Genomic DNA, 16288 nt, shown 5'->3' on the forward strand with positions numbered 1-16288 from the left:
ATAAACGAGTTTATAATTACAACAATACGGAAGGCAAAACTTGGCTTCCCCCAAACATTTAGAAAGACAACTATCTTTTATTGTTAAATCGTGTTCGTCAGTTTCGAAAGTCAAAGTCGAGGATTCATCTGTAGCTGTTAACTGGCACGGTAGTTTCCGCGTTAACATGTGACCCTTGGCTCTCTGGAATAAAATGGATGCCTTGAATACCTTTTTTCATGTTAAAACGTCGCCCTTCTTAACTGTGTACATCACAGATTTAAACGATACGATCACTGAATCCGTTGGTCGGGCATTCTTAAGTTCACCACAGCTTTGTTATATTTCAGTGTTTACATTTCAAAGTTTACGAGAAAATATAAAAGAATGGAAGCGAACATCATTCGAAATTTATTGAGAAAACCATACGTCAAGCTGAAAAGTCAACTGTTTCAGTGATTACAGTATGTGAGAGTGAAACGATTCGGTCAAACCTCAGGGTATCAGTGCTGCAGGAAAGATTATGAAACACTATTTGAGCACGAATATTATGATTTTCTCTCTCTCTCTCTCTCTCTCTCTCTCTCTCTCTCTCTCTCTCTCTCTGATGTGTGTGTATATATAATTGTATGTATAGACACACACACACACGCACACGCACACGCACACGCACACGAGTGAGTGAGTTTAGTTTCAGCTGCACTCAGCAATACCCCAGCTGTATAATCAGGACTGGAGTCAGTTCAACCAAAACCTGTAATGTAAGTCTACAGCTGCACAGAATCTTAGAATATAGAGATTAAAGACGCGTAGTGTATATATTGTTATACACACGCTGGCAGCCATAGCCAGTCTCTAACTCACGCACTCACTCACTCTCTCCTTCACTACTGTTTTTGTTGTTCTTCAGCCCTCCTGACAACAACACATAGTCCGTATTGTTTAATTTTTCAACAACCATGAGCTCGAGATCACTGGAGGACCCCCCACCGACTGTCGTTGAAGAAATAGATGCCTGATTTGCACTGGGACCTGGTGCTTGGTTTTGCTCCGGGCCTGTCACAGAGGAAGATTGTCGTTTGAGACCACTCCTTGTCCTGTCCACATACTGGTTGAAATGAAGAATGTACCCCTCATTTGTCACGGGGAGAGTCAATTTAGAACCATCTCTATCACTTAATAGTTCTTCTCCTGCATGGCTTGTTAGTGAAATCCGCCCCTCCCCTTCAGGAATATTTACAGACTTTGGTACCAATTCCTCCTCGTGTTTCGGGGTTTGATGGATTCCATCAGTCCTTGGGGTCTGTTGGGGTGAGGAATCGTTACACAGGGTTGAGCTGCGTGAATGTGGCGTGGATTCCAGTCGCTGTAAAGGGAGATGATGTAAGAACAAGAGTCATGAGTACATCTACTAATCAAATACAAACTTGTGTTTGAGATTGACTCTCCGGTTGTTTTGATGTAAACGGCGAGTACAATTACGAATAGCGTACCAGTGAACATGCGTGGTTCTAAGCCGCTCTTAGCAATATACCAGCAATATCAAAGGGGGACACGACAGAAATGGGCTCCACTCACTGTGTCCATGTGGGGAATCGACACAGGTCTTTGGTGTGACGAGCGAACGCATGATCCACAAGGCTACCCCACCACCCCTCAACAGCGTAAGAACAGGACAAGATCTCTTCGGCAACATTTTACCAGTACGATGTATTGTGGTTATGTTTAGTCAATCATTCCAATGAATGTTGCTGATACACAAGCCACCGTTAACTGTAGAAATCATCCGTTGAATGTTACATTAAGTTTAAACGTCTCAGTTCTTCGGCAAAAGACTGTTGCTAGAGCTCAGAGCTATTCGACACAATAAAACAAAATGATTTATGTCCGTATGTCAGGGGTAAAAAACCCCCTTCAATGTTAGTACACACATAAATTACAATGAGGCCTTTTCGCCGACAGTAATTACAGTTAGAGGTACTGGTCACATCATAATTATAAATTATAACTTCATAATTTGTATGTGTCTACAGCAAAGACTAGACTCATGGTTGTTGGTACACACTAAACTTAATATTATGTATATTCACATATGCTGTAGGAAATCAGGAGCAGGTTATGACGCAGTGAAAGATACTGATATCCTGTAAACTTACTCTGTACTTTTTCCCGACTGCCCCACCAGTGTCGTTTTCCACCTCACCATCATCCTCTCCTCTGATTCTACCATTACTGTTTTGACCAAGGTCCTGACACAGAGAGCAATACAACACATTTTACTTCGAGTTAAGTCAATCCTGGAACCCGGTTATCTAAATATGAAAACAATGGATTGCTTTGGCGTTCATATTTTATTTTTTTCGGAATTGCCCTCGTACAATATGACTACTGGGTTTGCATTTAAAAAGTTTGTCAAAACTGTGTTTCAACAAGCAACTGACCTGATCACTCATTATGCCGTTAGCAGCTGCGAGAAACAGTTGTACAGCTGTAACTTTCACTTTCAAACTTGGACATTGTTCAAAGAAAACAACACCACATCTTATCATTACATGTAACAAACACACGAAATAAAAAATTGGAACTAGATTCTGAATCTCTTATATCTGTATCTATTTTAGCTTAGCCCGATTCAAAATATGAATAAATTTGTACTGATATATATGTATCGATATTTTGAATGCGTTTAAATTTAAATGGGCATATATATTAGATAATGTACACGTGATATATCCAGCTTGTGTAAATCAGAGTACGTATACTGTTTGAAGTATGTTGTGGGGACATTGAATATATTGCTTCATAGAGATTAAAACATGATGTCTGAATATGATCGCAATGCGTTTCATTTCGAGTACATCGTCGCTTATCTTTTTCTGGTAAGTATTGGACGGTATTACTCGGTATGAACGTATTGGACCGGTATTACACGGTATGAAGTATTGGACCGGTATTACATGGTAAGAACGTATTGGACCGGTATTACACGGTATGAACGCATTGGACAGGTATTACACGGTGTGAACGTATTGGACCGGTATTACACGGTATCACCGTATTGGACCGGTATTACATGGTATCAACGTATTGGACCGGTATTACATGGTATGAGCGTATTGGACCGGTATTACACGGTGTGAACGTATTGGAGTGAGTGAGATAATATTTAACGTCACATCGGCAATGTCTCAGCCATATCGTGACGAGAACGTTTAATACTGAAATGAAATATATGTATAGTATAAAAACCTGTCAAAGAAGGACAGTAAAACAACTAGAATATCACAAATGGGATTGTAAACGTATTGGACCGGTATTACATGGTATGAAGGTACCGGGCCGTTATGGTCTTACCTTCCACAAAGATGAATCGATGGGGTATGACGATTGTTTACACCTCCGACGCAGAAATTTGACCCTGAAAAGAACGTGACGGGATCAACATCATCTTTGATCTTTCTGTACTCGGGTTAAAGAGTGGAAACATCATGTATGGATCTATGTAATGTATATCCGTCTTACCGATTGTGCTGACCACAGGTTCACGCTGATTAACTGTTCAGATAACAACCAACTCCATGACTATTTATTACGTCACAAATGACATTAACATCACGTGAACAACATATATCTTATGATCTTCTCATAGCGATTAACATTTGTTAGTGTTCCCTCGTAAAAGACAGAGAGGAATTCAGAGTATACACTACATGGTATTGGAGTGAGTGAGTGAGTTGAGTTTAATGTCACACTCAGCAATATTCAAGCTATGTGGTGGTGGTCTGTAAATAATCGAGTCTGGGCCAGACAATCCAGTGATCAACAACATGAGCATCGATCTGCACAATTGGGAACTGATGACATGTGCAAATCAAGTCAGTGAGCCTGACCACCAAATCCCATTAGTCACCTCTAACGACAAGCATAGTCGCCTTTTATGACAAGCATGGGTTGCTGAAGGCCCACTCTACCCCGGACTATCACGGGTCACGGGGTATGGGAACATTCTGTCGGATATAATCATGTTCATAGCATAGGTATGAGCCGGACTCCGGCGACGTGATGGCTTCGTGCAACATAGTGCAACATGATAAAATTTGAATGTCACTTGACCGACTTTTTCTTCTTTGAAAACCAATGCCCCCATCTTAAAAAAAAATAAGCTAAATGTTAGTCTTTCAGTGAATCATGATGTACACTTTCATCAAGCGCTGAAGATGAACTTAGATGAACAAAACTTTAGATTGGTGTTCTTCTAGAAAGACACATGTGGTTGTTACTGCTTACTCACGCCAAGATGACGAATACCAGGATCAGAATGCTGAACAGTCCCACCAGAACCTTCATCTTAGAGCCTGGAAAACAAGGTATGTTCATGTGTCATGGCACATCGTAATCAAAACATCATTCCAACTCGGGGGGGTTTTACCGGAATTTTGTCTTAAATAATAAAAGTTGTTTCACAAACTTTCATTAAGATATTGACATGATTCACCGCGTGTTGCTACGTCATCAGCCATGTAAAATGCACATAAATATTTTGTTTGAAAAAGTCGATATTTGCATGTTCTTACTGAACGCATTCTCTTCTCGACTTAGGAGGCGAGCTATGACTGCGGAACTTGGAGGGCCGAGTCCCCTCTTTGTCCTGATGCGCATGCAGATGCAATAGCTCTGTGAGGCGATTAGGTTTTCAATTACAATACTGGAAGTGTTGAAGAGTGCTGGTATTGTAATATTTGGACCTGCAAAAGAATAATTATGCAAAAATACCATGTCACTGTAAATTGTGGTGTGAATTGTTTTACAAAACGTCTTTAGCTGCATGTTTTTACATATGAAATGCTTTACATCAACGTGGTGGAAATAGTGTTAAGCATCCGGATCATACACGCCCAACAATACCTACCTACTCTGATTACAAACACCGATAGTCTATTCTGATCACACATGTCCATCAATGCCAGTCTACAGTAGGCACACGCATTCATCAATGCCAGTCTGCCGTAGACACAAACTAAACTCACTCACTCATAAATGCAAGTCTACCGTTATCAACACGACCAGTTTACACACAATCAATATCAACCGTCTCTGTTCAAACACATTCATAAACGCAAGTCTACCTTTATCGCAGACGCATTCAACACCACCAGTTTACACACATTCAACATCGACCTACTCTGATGAGACACATTTTCAATGCCACTCTCCCTTGAACACGTATTTTCAACAACGCCAGTTTACACACATCCAACGTCAGCCCACCCTAATCACGGCGCTAGTCTATACAGGGTACACATATTCATCAACGCCAGTCTACCTTAATTACACACAAATTTAACACCGTCTGTTTACACACATTCAACGGCAACCTGTCCTGACCACACACACGTAAAACCGATTATTATTTACGAGGGTAAACAATGTAACTATATTCCAATTAATCATCAGTGACAATCCAAAAACGATGACTAATCCGACCACACAGACTAAAAAATGTTACAGTATGGGCTATTTTATTTTTGATTTATATCTACAAATTTCATTTGCTCAGGTATATCAAAGACAGACTAGTTATAACATAGAATCAACAATACAAATACACAAATATGACAATCCAGTAAAGAAAAGGAATCGGATGAAACACCTCCCTAGCACACTTACCGTGATCACAAATACACGGCTTGTTTGGTGACTTTAAGGTATATATTACCACGTAGAACAAAGGCCGACTTTTCATCACTGCCCTCTCACAGAATATGGCCCCCCATTGGACATGAACTGTTCGTACTGTCGCCATGACGACAGGCGTCGGGGCATGGTTTTCTGAAAATGGTGAGTTCAAAAAACTGATAATTTCTACATGGTAATTAAACTGAAAAATGATTGGACGACTCGCGCGAATACAAAAACCGAAGTTTTCATGAAAAGAATAAAATATCTGGCATGTGTGATGGTCGTCCGCTACGGAAAGGAGTCATATTTCTGATGTCGGGTAAAACAGTTATTATTCATGTGTTTGGTGTAGATGTTTAAATGAAATAGTCAATCGAAGGAGGCATTTCGATGCGGGTGTTACGACAGTGTTTGAGACGTTGCGTTTGCAGTTGCTGGGCAACCGATAACAGACCCTGGTGCGTTTTTGGTAACATTTGGAAAAATCCAATTTCCAAGTGCATACTTTCGTTTACCCCACAGTTTACTTAACATGTGCCGTGGTTTAAAGTATTAAGTGCTTTAAACCAATCCCGATATTTTACGTGCATATTCTCTTTAACGAGCTTATTAATATTTATACCGCTGGGTAGAACAATGTAAAGTCATCTGTGTAATTTTCAGTCCTGAAAATAATATAACAGATAATGCCAAAAGATTTCATATTGCCTCGTGAGTGTTTAGCGGATGTAAACACACCTTCGTCTATGTCGAATATGCACTTGTTCCACGTAATGCCATTGGAGAGGTTCCTGAATGTCAAGGACACGCCAAACCAGAGGTCACCGCCTGTGTGACCTTGGGGGTCTATGGTGGCCTGTGCGGATGAGTTAGAAAGTGTGGTCCATTCAAAATTATTCTGCAACAGAAGAACCGTGTCCAAAGAGATATACTGTGTGTGCAACTGTACATGAACATACAAACTAATGCTACTCACCATTTCATAGGAATTCTCAGATTCTGTGACGTAATATGAGGCAGGAAGAATCTATGCAACATATCCTACCCCAGTAATACATACCACATGTTAAATTTTAGTCAGAGGTCTAACCCACTGAGCCAAAACGACTTACACATGTCCGCACTTTTAAAATGGCATTATGTACACATAGCTTTCAGTCGTGGGAGCTGTGCCAGTTTTCATTTGCCAGAGGGTTACACAAAATATGTGATCAAGACTACCTGCTGTCAGACTTCCATTCTTTAAGCAGCCGCAGTGGCCGAGTGGATTAAACCTTGCGTGCCGACGATGAGATGCCTGGCTTTGAGAGTATGAGTTCGAATCTGTACTTTAATTAAGAGTGCGTGAGTTTAGTTTTACGCCGCACTCAGCAATATTCCAGCTATATGGCGGCGGTCTGTAGATAAATGAGTCTGGACCAGACAATCCATTCATCAACGACATGAGCATCGATCTTCGCAATTGGGAAACGATGACATGTGTCAACCAAGTCAGCGAACCCGACCACCCGATCCCGTTAGTCGCCTGCTACAAGCATAATCGCCTTTTATAGCAAGCATGGGTTGCTGAAGGCCTATTCTACTCCGGGACGTTCACGGGTCACTTTAATTAAGAATATGTAATCCTAAGTATAAAATATGTTACAAGTGACTACGAAATTCAGACTGGTTTCTAAGATACCTTCAATACATTCATTCTACAATCATTCCACATAACTAGGTGAAACCCGGTAACTTGGCCCAACAGAGTACACACAGAAACAACTCAGATCAGTGAAATATAAAACGTACTAGGTGTGCAATGAACGTTACAGTTATTAAATAAATACACTGACCACGAATAATGTGTTGTTGCCTCTACACCACGTGACAGTTACATTGTCGACGTATTTCTGTGACGTAATCCACGTGATCTTGTATGAACCAGAAGATATTTTCTCGGCTATCACATAGTCTACTCGAGGCAAGTCTGAAAGTAAAGGTAAACCTTCCAACGCACCTTGGAGAATGAGCATAAATTCATCTACAACACGATGCATGTTAAGTCTGCCTGTTGCAGTTTTTCAGACTGGTTAGGACGAGTGAGACTGGCTGGGGTAGTGTAGGGGCAAACGTCATGCGGGTGGTCTACAACATATTTTTATTCCACCAAAAATCGTACAATGGACAGGTCAAGATTTATTGTGTCCACGTAGCGTTTCGTACTGGTTAAATTTTCAAAGATGCCACGTTGCTACGTCTGTGAAACAAAAAAATATTTGATAAAGAGGCGCATCAACAGTAAATGCCAATATGTAATGATAGACTTGAATTATACTGGGCCCTAAAGGTGTTTTTGGTCTTGAATAACTGGCCAACGTCTTCATGTGTGACCAACCTTTGTTCGCCGGGTGTATCACCATCTGAGCGGGATCGGAAAAATTCATCTTTGTTCCCCCTGCTACAGTGACCACGTGGCCAACATCAACGTCGATGTTATCCCAGGTTTTGGAGTTGATGCTACCAGGAACGTTGTATCTATTTGTGTCAATACGGACTCGGTAGCCGACAATCTCGCCATTCCGGTTCTCGCGTGGGATTGCCTTAAAAAATCATCCCTATTGTTAGTAATGCATGGAATGGAGGAAAATCCACAAACCTTTCTATTACGGGTAGTTAAGAGTTAATTTAATTTGGGTCGATAAGACAGCTGAGGTGTATTGAGAGTTTCTATTTCAACACATGAACTTAGCAACTTCCAATCTTTCTTATCGTTTCTCATAATTACATATCAAATATGAATAACAACACGTAAAATTATGTTTAAACTTTATTTTTACAGTTAATGGAAAATGGCAGTCTAACCAAACGTGTTTGAGTGAGGTAGGTAACAATTTATTTGGTTACTCTAAGGAAAATTAGGATACACAATTGAGAAGAACACAAGCAAGTGCATAAATCAGAGACAGAAAACGGTTATCTGTGGCTCTGATGTAATGATTAATATATTCGGGATCGAGTGGTCAAGCTCGCTGGCTTTGTTGACACATGTCATATTGAAGCAACTGCGTAGATCGCTGCTCATGATATTGATCACTGGAATGGCTGGTCAGATTCTATTATTTACAGACCGCTGGCAGGCATATGAATTTCAGTCTATTTTGATTTTGGTCAGTCAAAGGTAATGGTTGTCAAATCTACCTTCCAATACACGGTGAGCTTTTGCAGGTCACTTGACCAACTGTAGCCTCCAGGGGTCACCAAGGGAGGATGACTTGGTTCTGTAATGCCAGTACATTCACATCATATTAGGTAAAAGCATAATAGTAACTGAAATCGCAACCTTCAGCTGAGCGTTACAAGAGTCTACAGTGGTGAGTGAGATTAATTTTACGCCGCATTCGGGAATATTCCAGCTATAAGGCAGCGGTCTATAAATGATCGAGTCTTGACCAAACAAAATCCAGTGATCAACAGCATGATCATCGATCTGCGCAGTAGGCAACCAATGACGTGTAAGCCAAGTCAGCGAGCCTGGCCACACGCTCCCGTTAGTCGCCTCGCCGCCATAGGCTACTGAAGGCCAATATTCTAACCCGGACCGACTCCACATTTGGTTATGATGAATACCGGACATATATTGAACCATAAAAGAAACGTTACCCTCCAGAATGAGGTTATCAAAGTCTGTTCCAGTGATGATGGGACTTACTGCTGTATTTTATAGCCGAACAGTATGGAATCACATGGTCAGGACAAAGCTGTGTCGTTAACCTTTCTTGTCAACTAACACATTCTAATATATCTTTGATATTTTGTAAGTAATTCATAAAGGTATGAGCGTCACGTATCTTTTTGACGTTTAGTGTACATTATCCGTAACAAATCTTGAAGTCGTTTTGTCTTCATAACGACATTGATGAGAGTGATGTTATATCCACTCCCTCGGTGAATGATGAATGGTCAAGAGCAAGCTAGGCGGTGTACTTGCAGATAATATTTTCGAGAAAAGAGACTCAGTTTTACGCCGCGTTTAGTAATATCCCAGAAGACCAAAAGTTATATAAATAGAATTAAAGAAGTTGTCACCCACATATACTTGTTCGATCAACATTCCAGCAATATCACGGCAGGAAAACCAGAAATGGGCATTGTAACCATTAAGGCATAACAAATGATCGCTTTAATCACTTGGCTTACTGTTATCTTGAAAAGGAGAGTATACGTACATTTATGCACGTTTGGGGGCCCTTTGTATGTGCATTCATGACACGCAACGTCAGTACAGGGTACCAAATCACAAAGCCTTCGTAACATTTCGACTTATCGTAACTTTTTTCTTTATAATCCGCTTGCGAACGACGTAGTGGTACAAACGCTTTGGGGTCCGGGACCCTGGGCTCCGTTCCACAAGTCAGTAGTAGAGCTAGGGTGATCGCAATTCCCATACTTTTATACGACAGTCGTAGCGCTGGGGTGATCGTACCTTCTATCCTTTTACGTAGACTAACGTCAGTCGTAGCGCTAGAGTGATCGTAACTCCCATACCTTTACATAGACCTACGACATTCATAGGGCTACGATCGATTTGTGAAACGGGCACCAGAACAAAGAAGTCTGACGAGAAAAGGAACACACTTCTTATTTTCGGCCAAATGATATATTCAATAATGCAAAATGTACATTTGGAAGAGTACTTTTCTAGCTGTTCTAGCTGTCGTGTTGTGCAATGTAAAAGTACGATATAATGGTCACTTACTGGCTTCCGTTGTGCGCTGGTGGATGGCAATAGCTTTGCTCCATACTCCATTGGGAACTCCATGCAGGACACTGTTAGGCTTCGCTTCGATAGGCTTCGCTTCAAGCGAGATCGTGTAATTTGTGTAAGGATGTAGCATCGACAAACGGATTGTCTTGTTGGTTGTTTGGCATGGCATAGGTGTCTGTGAAGTAGCATTGCACAGACAAAAGTTACTAATTAGAAACCTACTTATTATATTGTTATTTGATAAGAACTTGTGGAATTTGGAAAGGTTTCTGCAACAACTCGCACTCGCTATATAATTGTTCCTGTTTTACTAACCATAGACACGTTTCCTCTAGCGGTGACCGTGACATTGTATAAAGGTCTGTAGATGCCCTCCACCAAGGCCTGTCCGCGGGGCTGCTGCCAGGCAACATCCATCCATGTTTGTCCCACCCCATGAACACTGACATTGGACATTCTTCTGTATGTGACCCCTATTTGTTAAAACCACCAGAGACAATAAAGGAGTTTAGTTTTACGCGGTCTGTAAATAATTGAGTCTATGCCAAATACTCCAGTGGTCAACAGTATGAGCATCGATCTGCGCAATTGGGAACCGATGACATGTGTCAACCAAGCCAGCGAGTCTGACCACCCGATCCCGTTGGTTGTCTCTTACGACAAGCATGGTTACTGAATATCAGGGCCCTTATTTTCCAAACGTTCGTAACCCTACGAATTCTTAACTTTGGCCGTAGTCAATGTGTTAAGTATGAGCTTAAGAAGTTCGTTAGGCTACGAACGTTTTGAGAATAGCTAGCCTGTTCTAACCCCGATCTGCACCAGTTATAATCATCAGACCTTAAAAGTGACCTTAATTTCCTTGTACAATGTAGTGACATTAGCCAAACACAGGAAACATTGCGTTTGTCGTTTGTATGTACTTGCAGAAGATTCTAAACTAAACGGGCATATCATCAGAAAAACTGTCGAGTCAAATTCAAATTTTGAATTAGTTCTAAATACCAGATCATTTTCAGTCCTCTACAGAACGATGATAGTTTTAAGTTTTAATGCGTTAAATATTTATTTAGGAATTACAATAATTAGTTTGCTTTTGGGTATGTCCGTATATGAAATAAGGACCGTCCGACGGTCTGAGACGGGTTTGATTTCTGACGGACAGTCTAAATGTATAGCTAGCCAGAGCGATGGTCTGGTAAAAATATGTTCTTCCATCTGTGTCAATTCACCTTACCTTACAACCTATTTTATTTCTAATTGAGCGTTACATTTAGACTTAACAAGACATTAAACAAACATATCGCAAACTCAAAGCTCATTTTCACTGAAACAGCTACACCTATCGATGCGCAAAGTTCTCAAAATTGTCTTATCTGGTTGAATATATATGCGGGCAGGTAACACGTTGAATTTACCGGCCCTTATGTCTGTCTAGGTGCCTGGCTTATATCGTCCACTGGTGTATATGTAATCAGTATAACAATACTGACCGAACATACTGCTTGACGTATTGTACTCAGTCACCCCGTAGTCGTTTTGGCCGGTCAGCACAATGTTGTAGTTAAATGACAGAAGATAGCCAGTGAAGCTGCAACTGTAATGACCATCATGGTTCATCTCACAGTCCCCCGGGCACATCACGTTCAGGCACTGGTTAGCATTCTTCATGGGTGTGTTGCTTGGAAACAGAAAAATCAAAACTGATCAAGGCATTACAAGCTCTCCATAAGCATATTGTCTTTACAATGGTTTCGACAGGTACATCAGAGTGTGTCAGCTCTTGTGGGGAGGAAGTTCCGAAGTAATGCAAGTCTCAGACCTTTGGTCAAACGTTTGAGTGCGGGTATGGTGCTGATATATCAAGAAAGTACTCGGAAGGACCAAGATTGGAACCCACAGTCATCTGTTTCTGTGTCACTCACTCTGTAGAGCTAACTGAATGAGAATACAATGAGTATAGGTTTATTGGCAATATTCCAGCAATATTCCAGCAATATTGCAGCTGGGAATGTCATTGGTGAGCTCTACAATTTGTATCCATGTGGGAATCGAAGCAAGGTCTAAACTGTGACAGGCGAACATTTTAAACACTCAACTGCTGTATGGCCTCTAAATTACAAAGAACGAAATGTACATGTCAACCTTATATAGTGCATGTGACACATGACAGTGTCTGTGCGTGTGTCTGTATATTGCACGTTCTTCGGACGTGGACCTGACGTGTGACGATGTGTGAGTTGATATGTTACACGAACACCGACAGTGACCTTAGTGAATCATATATTTAAGAGAATATGCCAGAACCACATACTCAATGATTCCATAATGCAGTGTCCAGTTGCCTGGCCCGTAGGCATACCACGTGCATATAATATTTTGGTCAACAAAGGCAGTGCAGGAGAAGTTCTTGTACGTAGGAAGATCTGAAACATAATTGATAAAGCAATAACAAATAATGTTCTATATTCGTAATAGTTTCATAAATTGACATTTACATTGTGATGTACGTGCAGCGGTCGTACATAAACCTGAGATGCGAACATTCATTTAAATTACCTTATAACCATCAACGACAGTCGCAAGATCTGAAAGACGCATTTAGCTCACAGTCTCAAACGCCCTCAAAAATACCGATCACGTACTTATGCGTACAACAAACCCTCAAACATAAACACGCCTACCAATAGTCCTCTCCTTTAACCACGCCCACAACTTGCTCCCGCCCTTACTTCTTGCCCTCACACTTAAACACGCCCACAGCTACCATTAACCCTTGCACACGATAAAAAGTACTCATCACCTTTAAACACTTCCACCAGTATCCCCACCCTTAATCACTACCCACTACCCTTTAACACTCCCAACAGGATGCCTCACCTATCAACTCGCCAACACCTACACCTTCTACTAAAACGCCCCAAACTAAGCCGTGCCCTTAAACACGCCCATAACTACAATCGCACCAGTATTCCACGTCCGTTAACACATCCACCAGTATTCATCGCCAGCTCATTAGTATTCCTCACCCTTAAACACGCCGAGAGCTGCCCGCCACCCTTTAATGCACCAAACAGTGTTCCTCGCCCTTTAACACACACTGAGCTGTCTGTCACCCTATAACGCGCACAACAGTATTCTCCACCCTTTAACATGCTCATAGCTAACGTCACCCTATCAGATGCATATGCCCATAACCACACCGTACCCTTGAACACGCCCTTAGATACATCGTACCCTTGAACACGCCCTTAGCTACATCGTACCCTTGAACACGCCCTTAGCTACATCGTACCCTTGAACACGGCCATAACTAGACGCATACCAGTATTCCTCAACCTTAACACGCCCATGGCTTCATGTCACACTTTAACATGTCCACCGGTATTCCTCACCCTTAAATACGCCCATAACTACATCGTACCCTTAAACACGCGCATAATGACTCTCCAGCCAGCATTTCTCATTCTTAAACACGCCTATATCTTCCCGCCACCCTTTAACATATCCACTAGTATTCCTCACCCTTTAATATGTCCACCAGTAATCATCACCCTTTAACATGTCCATAGCTATCCATCACCCTATAACACGCCAAGAACTACACCGTGCCCATAACTACACGCCCCCCAGTTTTCCTCACCCTTAACACGCCCATATAGCTTCCCGTCACCCTGTAACATGCCCACTAGTACTCCTCATCCTTACATACGCCAAGAACTGTTCGTCACCTTTAAACACACCCATACCCAACCGTCACCCTTTGGCATGCCCACCAGCGTCCCTCATCCTTACACACGCCCACAACAGTCCACTTACCTCCAACCTCAATGTTGATGGATGAATGGCCTCTGCTATTACCGCTGAACTCGGTCGGATCAAGACAACGGTCAACACAACAAGCAAAGTTCATTGTTTCATTAACGTGTGGTAGGACACAGAATATGCTGGTTCTATTCAGAATGGCAATCTCGTAGGTGTCGGGGGATGTTACGAGATCGGAAGAAGTGATATCTGGTGACTCCACAGTACACGTGACATTTACTTCCGTTCCGGCCACGAAATAGTAGGCACCTTCTGAAAAACGTCCTGGGGATACAGCCATGACCACCTCTGCTGACAAGAAATAATGAAAATGGTAGTAGTAGTAGTAGTTGTCGTAGTTGCTGTTGTTGTTGTTGCAGCAGAAACAGTATTTATTAGTAGAGGACAATACTGAATATAGTTTTACGTACGCCGTTTTTGGCAACATTACAGCTATAGTAGTAGTAGTAGTAGTAGTAGTAGTAGTAGTAGTAGTAGTAGTAGTAGTAGTAAACTAACTTGCATTCTCCTGTTCGCATGTAACCGCATGAAGTATGGTCAGTGTACACAGCAACAGCTTTCTCGTTACCATGACAACGTTCCACAGATACGTCTTTCAACTCCTTGATTCAACAATGAAAATATTGAACAACAAAACATTGAAAACATTTTAAGACATTAAGCCACTTTAATCTCTCGATCAGCTCTTTTCACGAAAGGCAAAACCCTTAAACCGAACACCTGAAAGATCATCCAATGTTTTAAAAAAATCTTCTTTTGAGACGGAAGCAGTGTCAAAATGTAGTTCAAACTCTACCACAAAAAGATTCGAAATGATATGAGTATTTGGAGCTCCATCAAAACAAGGCTCATCGTGAATTTGCAGGTTCCTGCTGTGCTGCCCTCATAAACATGGCAGTGAAACCAGTTCCCGATCGCGATATGTAACCTTCCCTTCTGATAGGAACAAAAGTTATTACACTCGATGATGTTTGACACCAAACGAAAATAACGGGAGCAAACTGTACATTGAAGAACATAGGAAAACAGGACAATGCACAAAGCAATAATATGCATTTATATTGGAATACATACCTCGGGTCCTACGCCGACCTGAAACTTGCATATCTATTTTTCAATCTGCCTGTACTTCAAAATAAGCCTCAAGTCATCTTCCTCTGTAATGCAGGTCAAGTATGCGTTGTTACGACGAGTGTGATAACACGTGGTTGTATCCTCGCTTGTTATCGCATGATAGCACAGAAGACGCGATGCAACGTGGACATTTTGTCTACATCCTTCTTGATAACAGTTAGACCGAGTGGAAGAGTAAGGCATGAATAGGTAAAATACTGTCGGAAATTTAAAAAAAACCAACGTATTTAGATTGTTACTGTGCACAACTGCAATGGGATATTTCGAAATAACTCACTTTGCATTCAGTGTGTTGCGGAAGAGGTTATCTAGAAAAAAAGATTACTCGTACATTCGAGCAAAACTTAGAAAAAATACGACTAGCTGCTGAAAACAATAAATCAGATTATAGATGGCAATTAGGTCGTTCAGCCAGCTGTGACGACGGACCATCGAATCACGTGGCATGAAATCCATGCGCTGGGTCAGGGTCATCTCAAAGGTATATAGTTTTTGTATTGAATATGTGGAAAGACTTCCGCATATACACTATCCCCACTTACACTATATTAGTGCAAAATCCAGTCTAAGTAAACTTATCCTGAGCACTTTTCGTTACACTCCACCACTGGGTCTAACAAAACCTTATGGAAGGTCGCGTCAGGTAACCTTTGAGATTGACCAATCAGAACACAGCTTACCAAATCGCGAAAGTGCACATTCGCACATACCTTTTGAACTTTTTATCTCGAAAAGGTTCGTACCCGAACGATTCCGAATGCTATGTAGCGTACGATCGCTTCCGGGTGATGCACACGGCGTACGTACTGCCATGACAACGATGAGTAAACAGTCGCTGAAAATAGTGTTTTGACAATATTCAAGGATGCTAATTTGCGGAAATATTAGCCCATGGTAACCATGTCAACAGAAACCACAAAGCGT

The 16288-nt window shown here is 41.4% G+C and overlaps 1 protein-coding gene across 2 annotated transcripts; it reads right to left on the minus strand.

Annotated features, from left to right (window-relative positions):
• Window positions 1-369: 369 nt before the first annotated feature.
• Window positions 370-15434, minus strand: LOC137291122 (leukemia inhibitory factor receptor-like). Of its 2 annotated transcripts, none has more exons than XM_067822406.1 (17): window positions 15305-15434; window positions 14729-14832; window positions 14225-14518; window positions 12720-12831; window positions 11899-12086; window positions 10721-10878; window positions 10397-10580; window positions 8839-8918; window positions 8036-8240; window positions 7494-7627; window positions 6397-6556; window positions 5647-5808; window positions 4554-4724; window positions 4271-4334; window positions 3334-3397; window positions 2136-2228; window positions 370-1345 (listed from the first exon to the last, which is right to left on the minus strand). In XM_067822406.1, the coding sequence occupies exons 2-17, from the start codon at window positions 14799-14801 to the stop codon at window positions 848-850; spliced, it is 2640 nt and encodes an 879-aa protein (XP_067678507.1). In that variant the 5' UTR covers window positions 14802-14832; window positions 15305-15434; the 3' UTR covers window positions 370-847. The 2 variants fall into 2 exon arrangements, with proteins under 2 accessions (XP_067678507.1, XP_067678506.1); XM_067822405.1 differs by having other exon boundaries at window positions 14225-14521; window positions 15305-15349.
• Between the last annotated feature and the right edge of the window lie 854 nt (window positions 15435-16288).

Source organism: Haliotis asinina, chromosome 7, assembly GCF_037392515.1.
Source record: "Haliotis asinina isolate JCU_RB_2024 chromosome 7, JCU_Hal_asi_v2, whole genome shotgun sequence".
NCBI lineage: Eukaryota > Metazoa > Mollusca > Gastropoda > Lepetellida > Haliotidae > Haliotis > Haliotis asinina.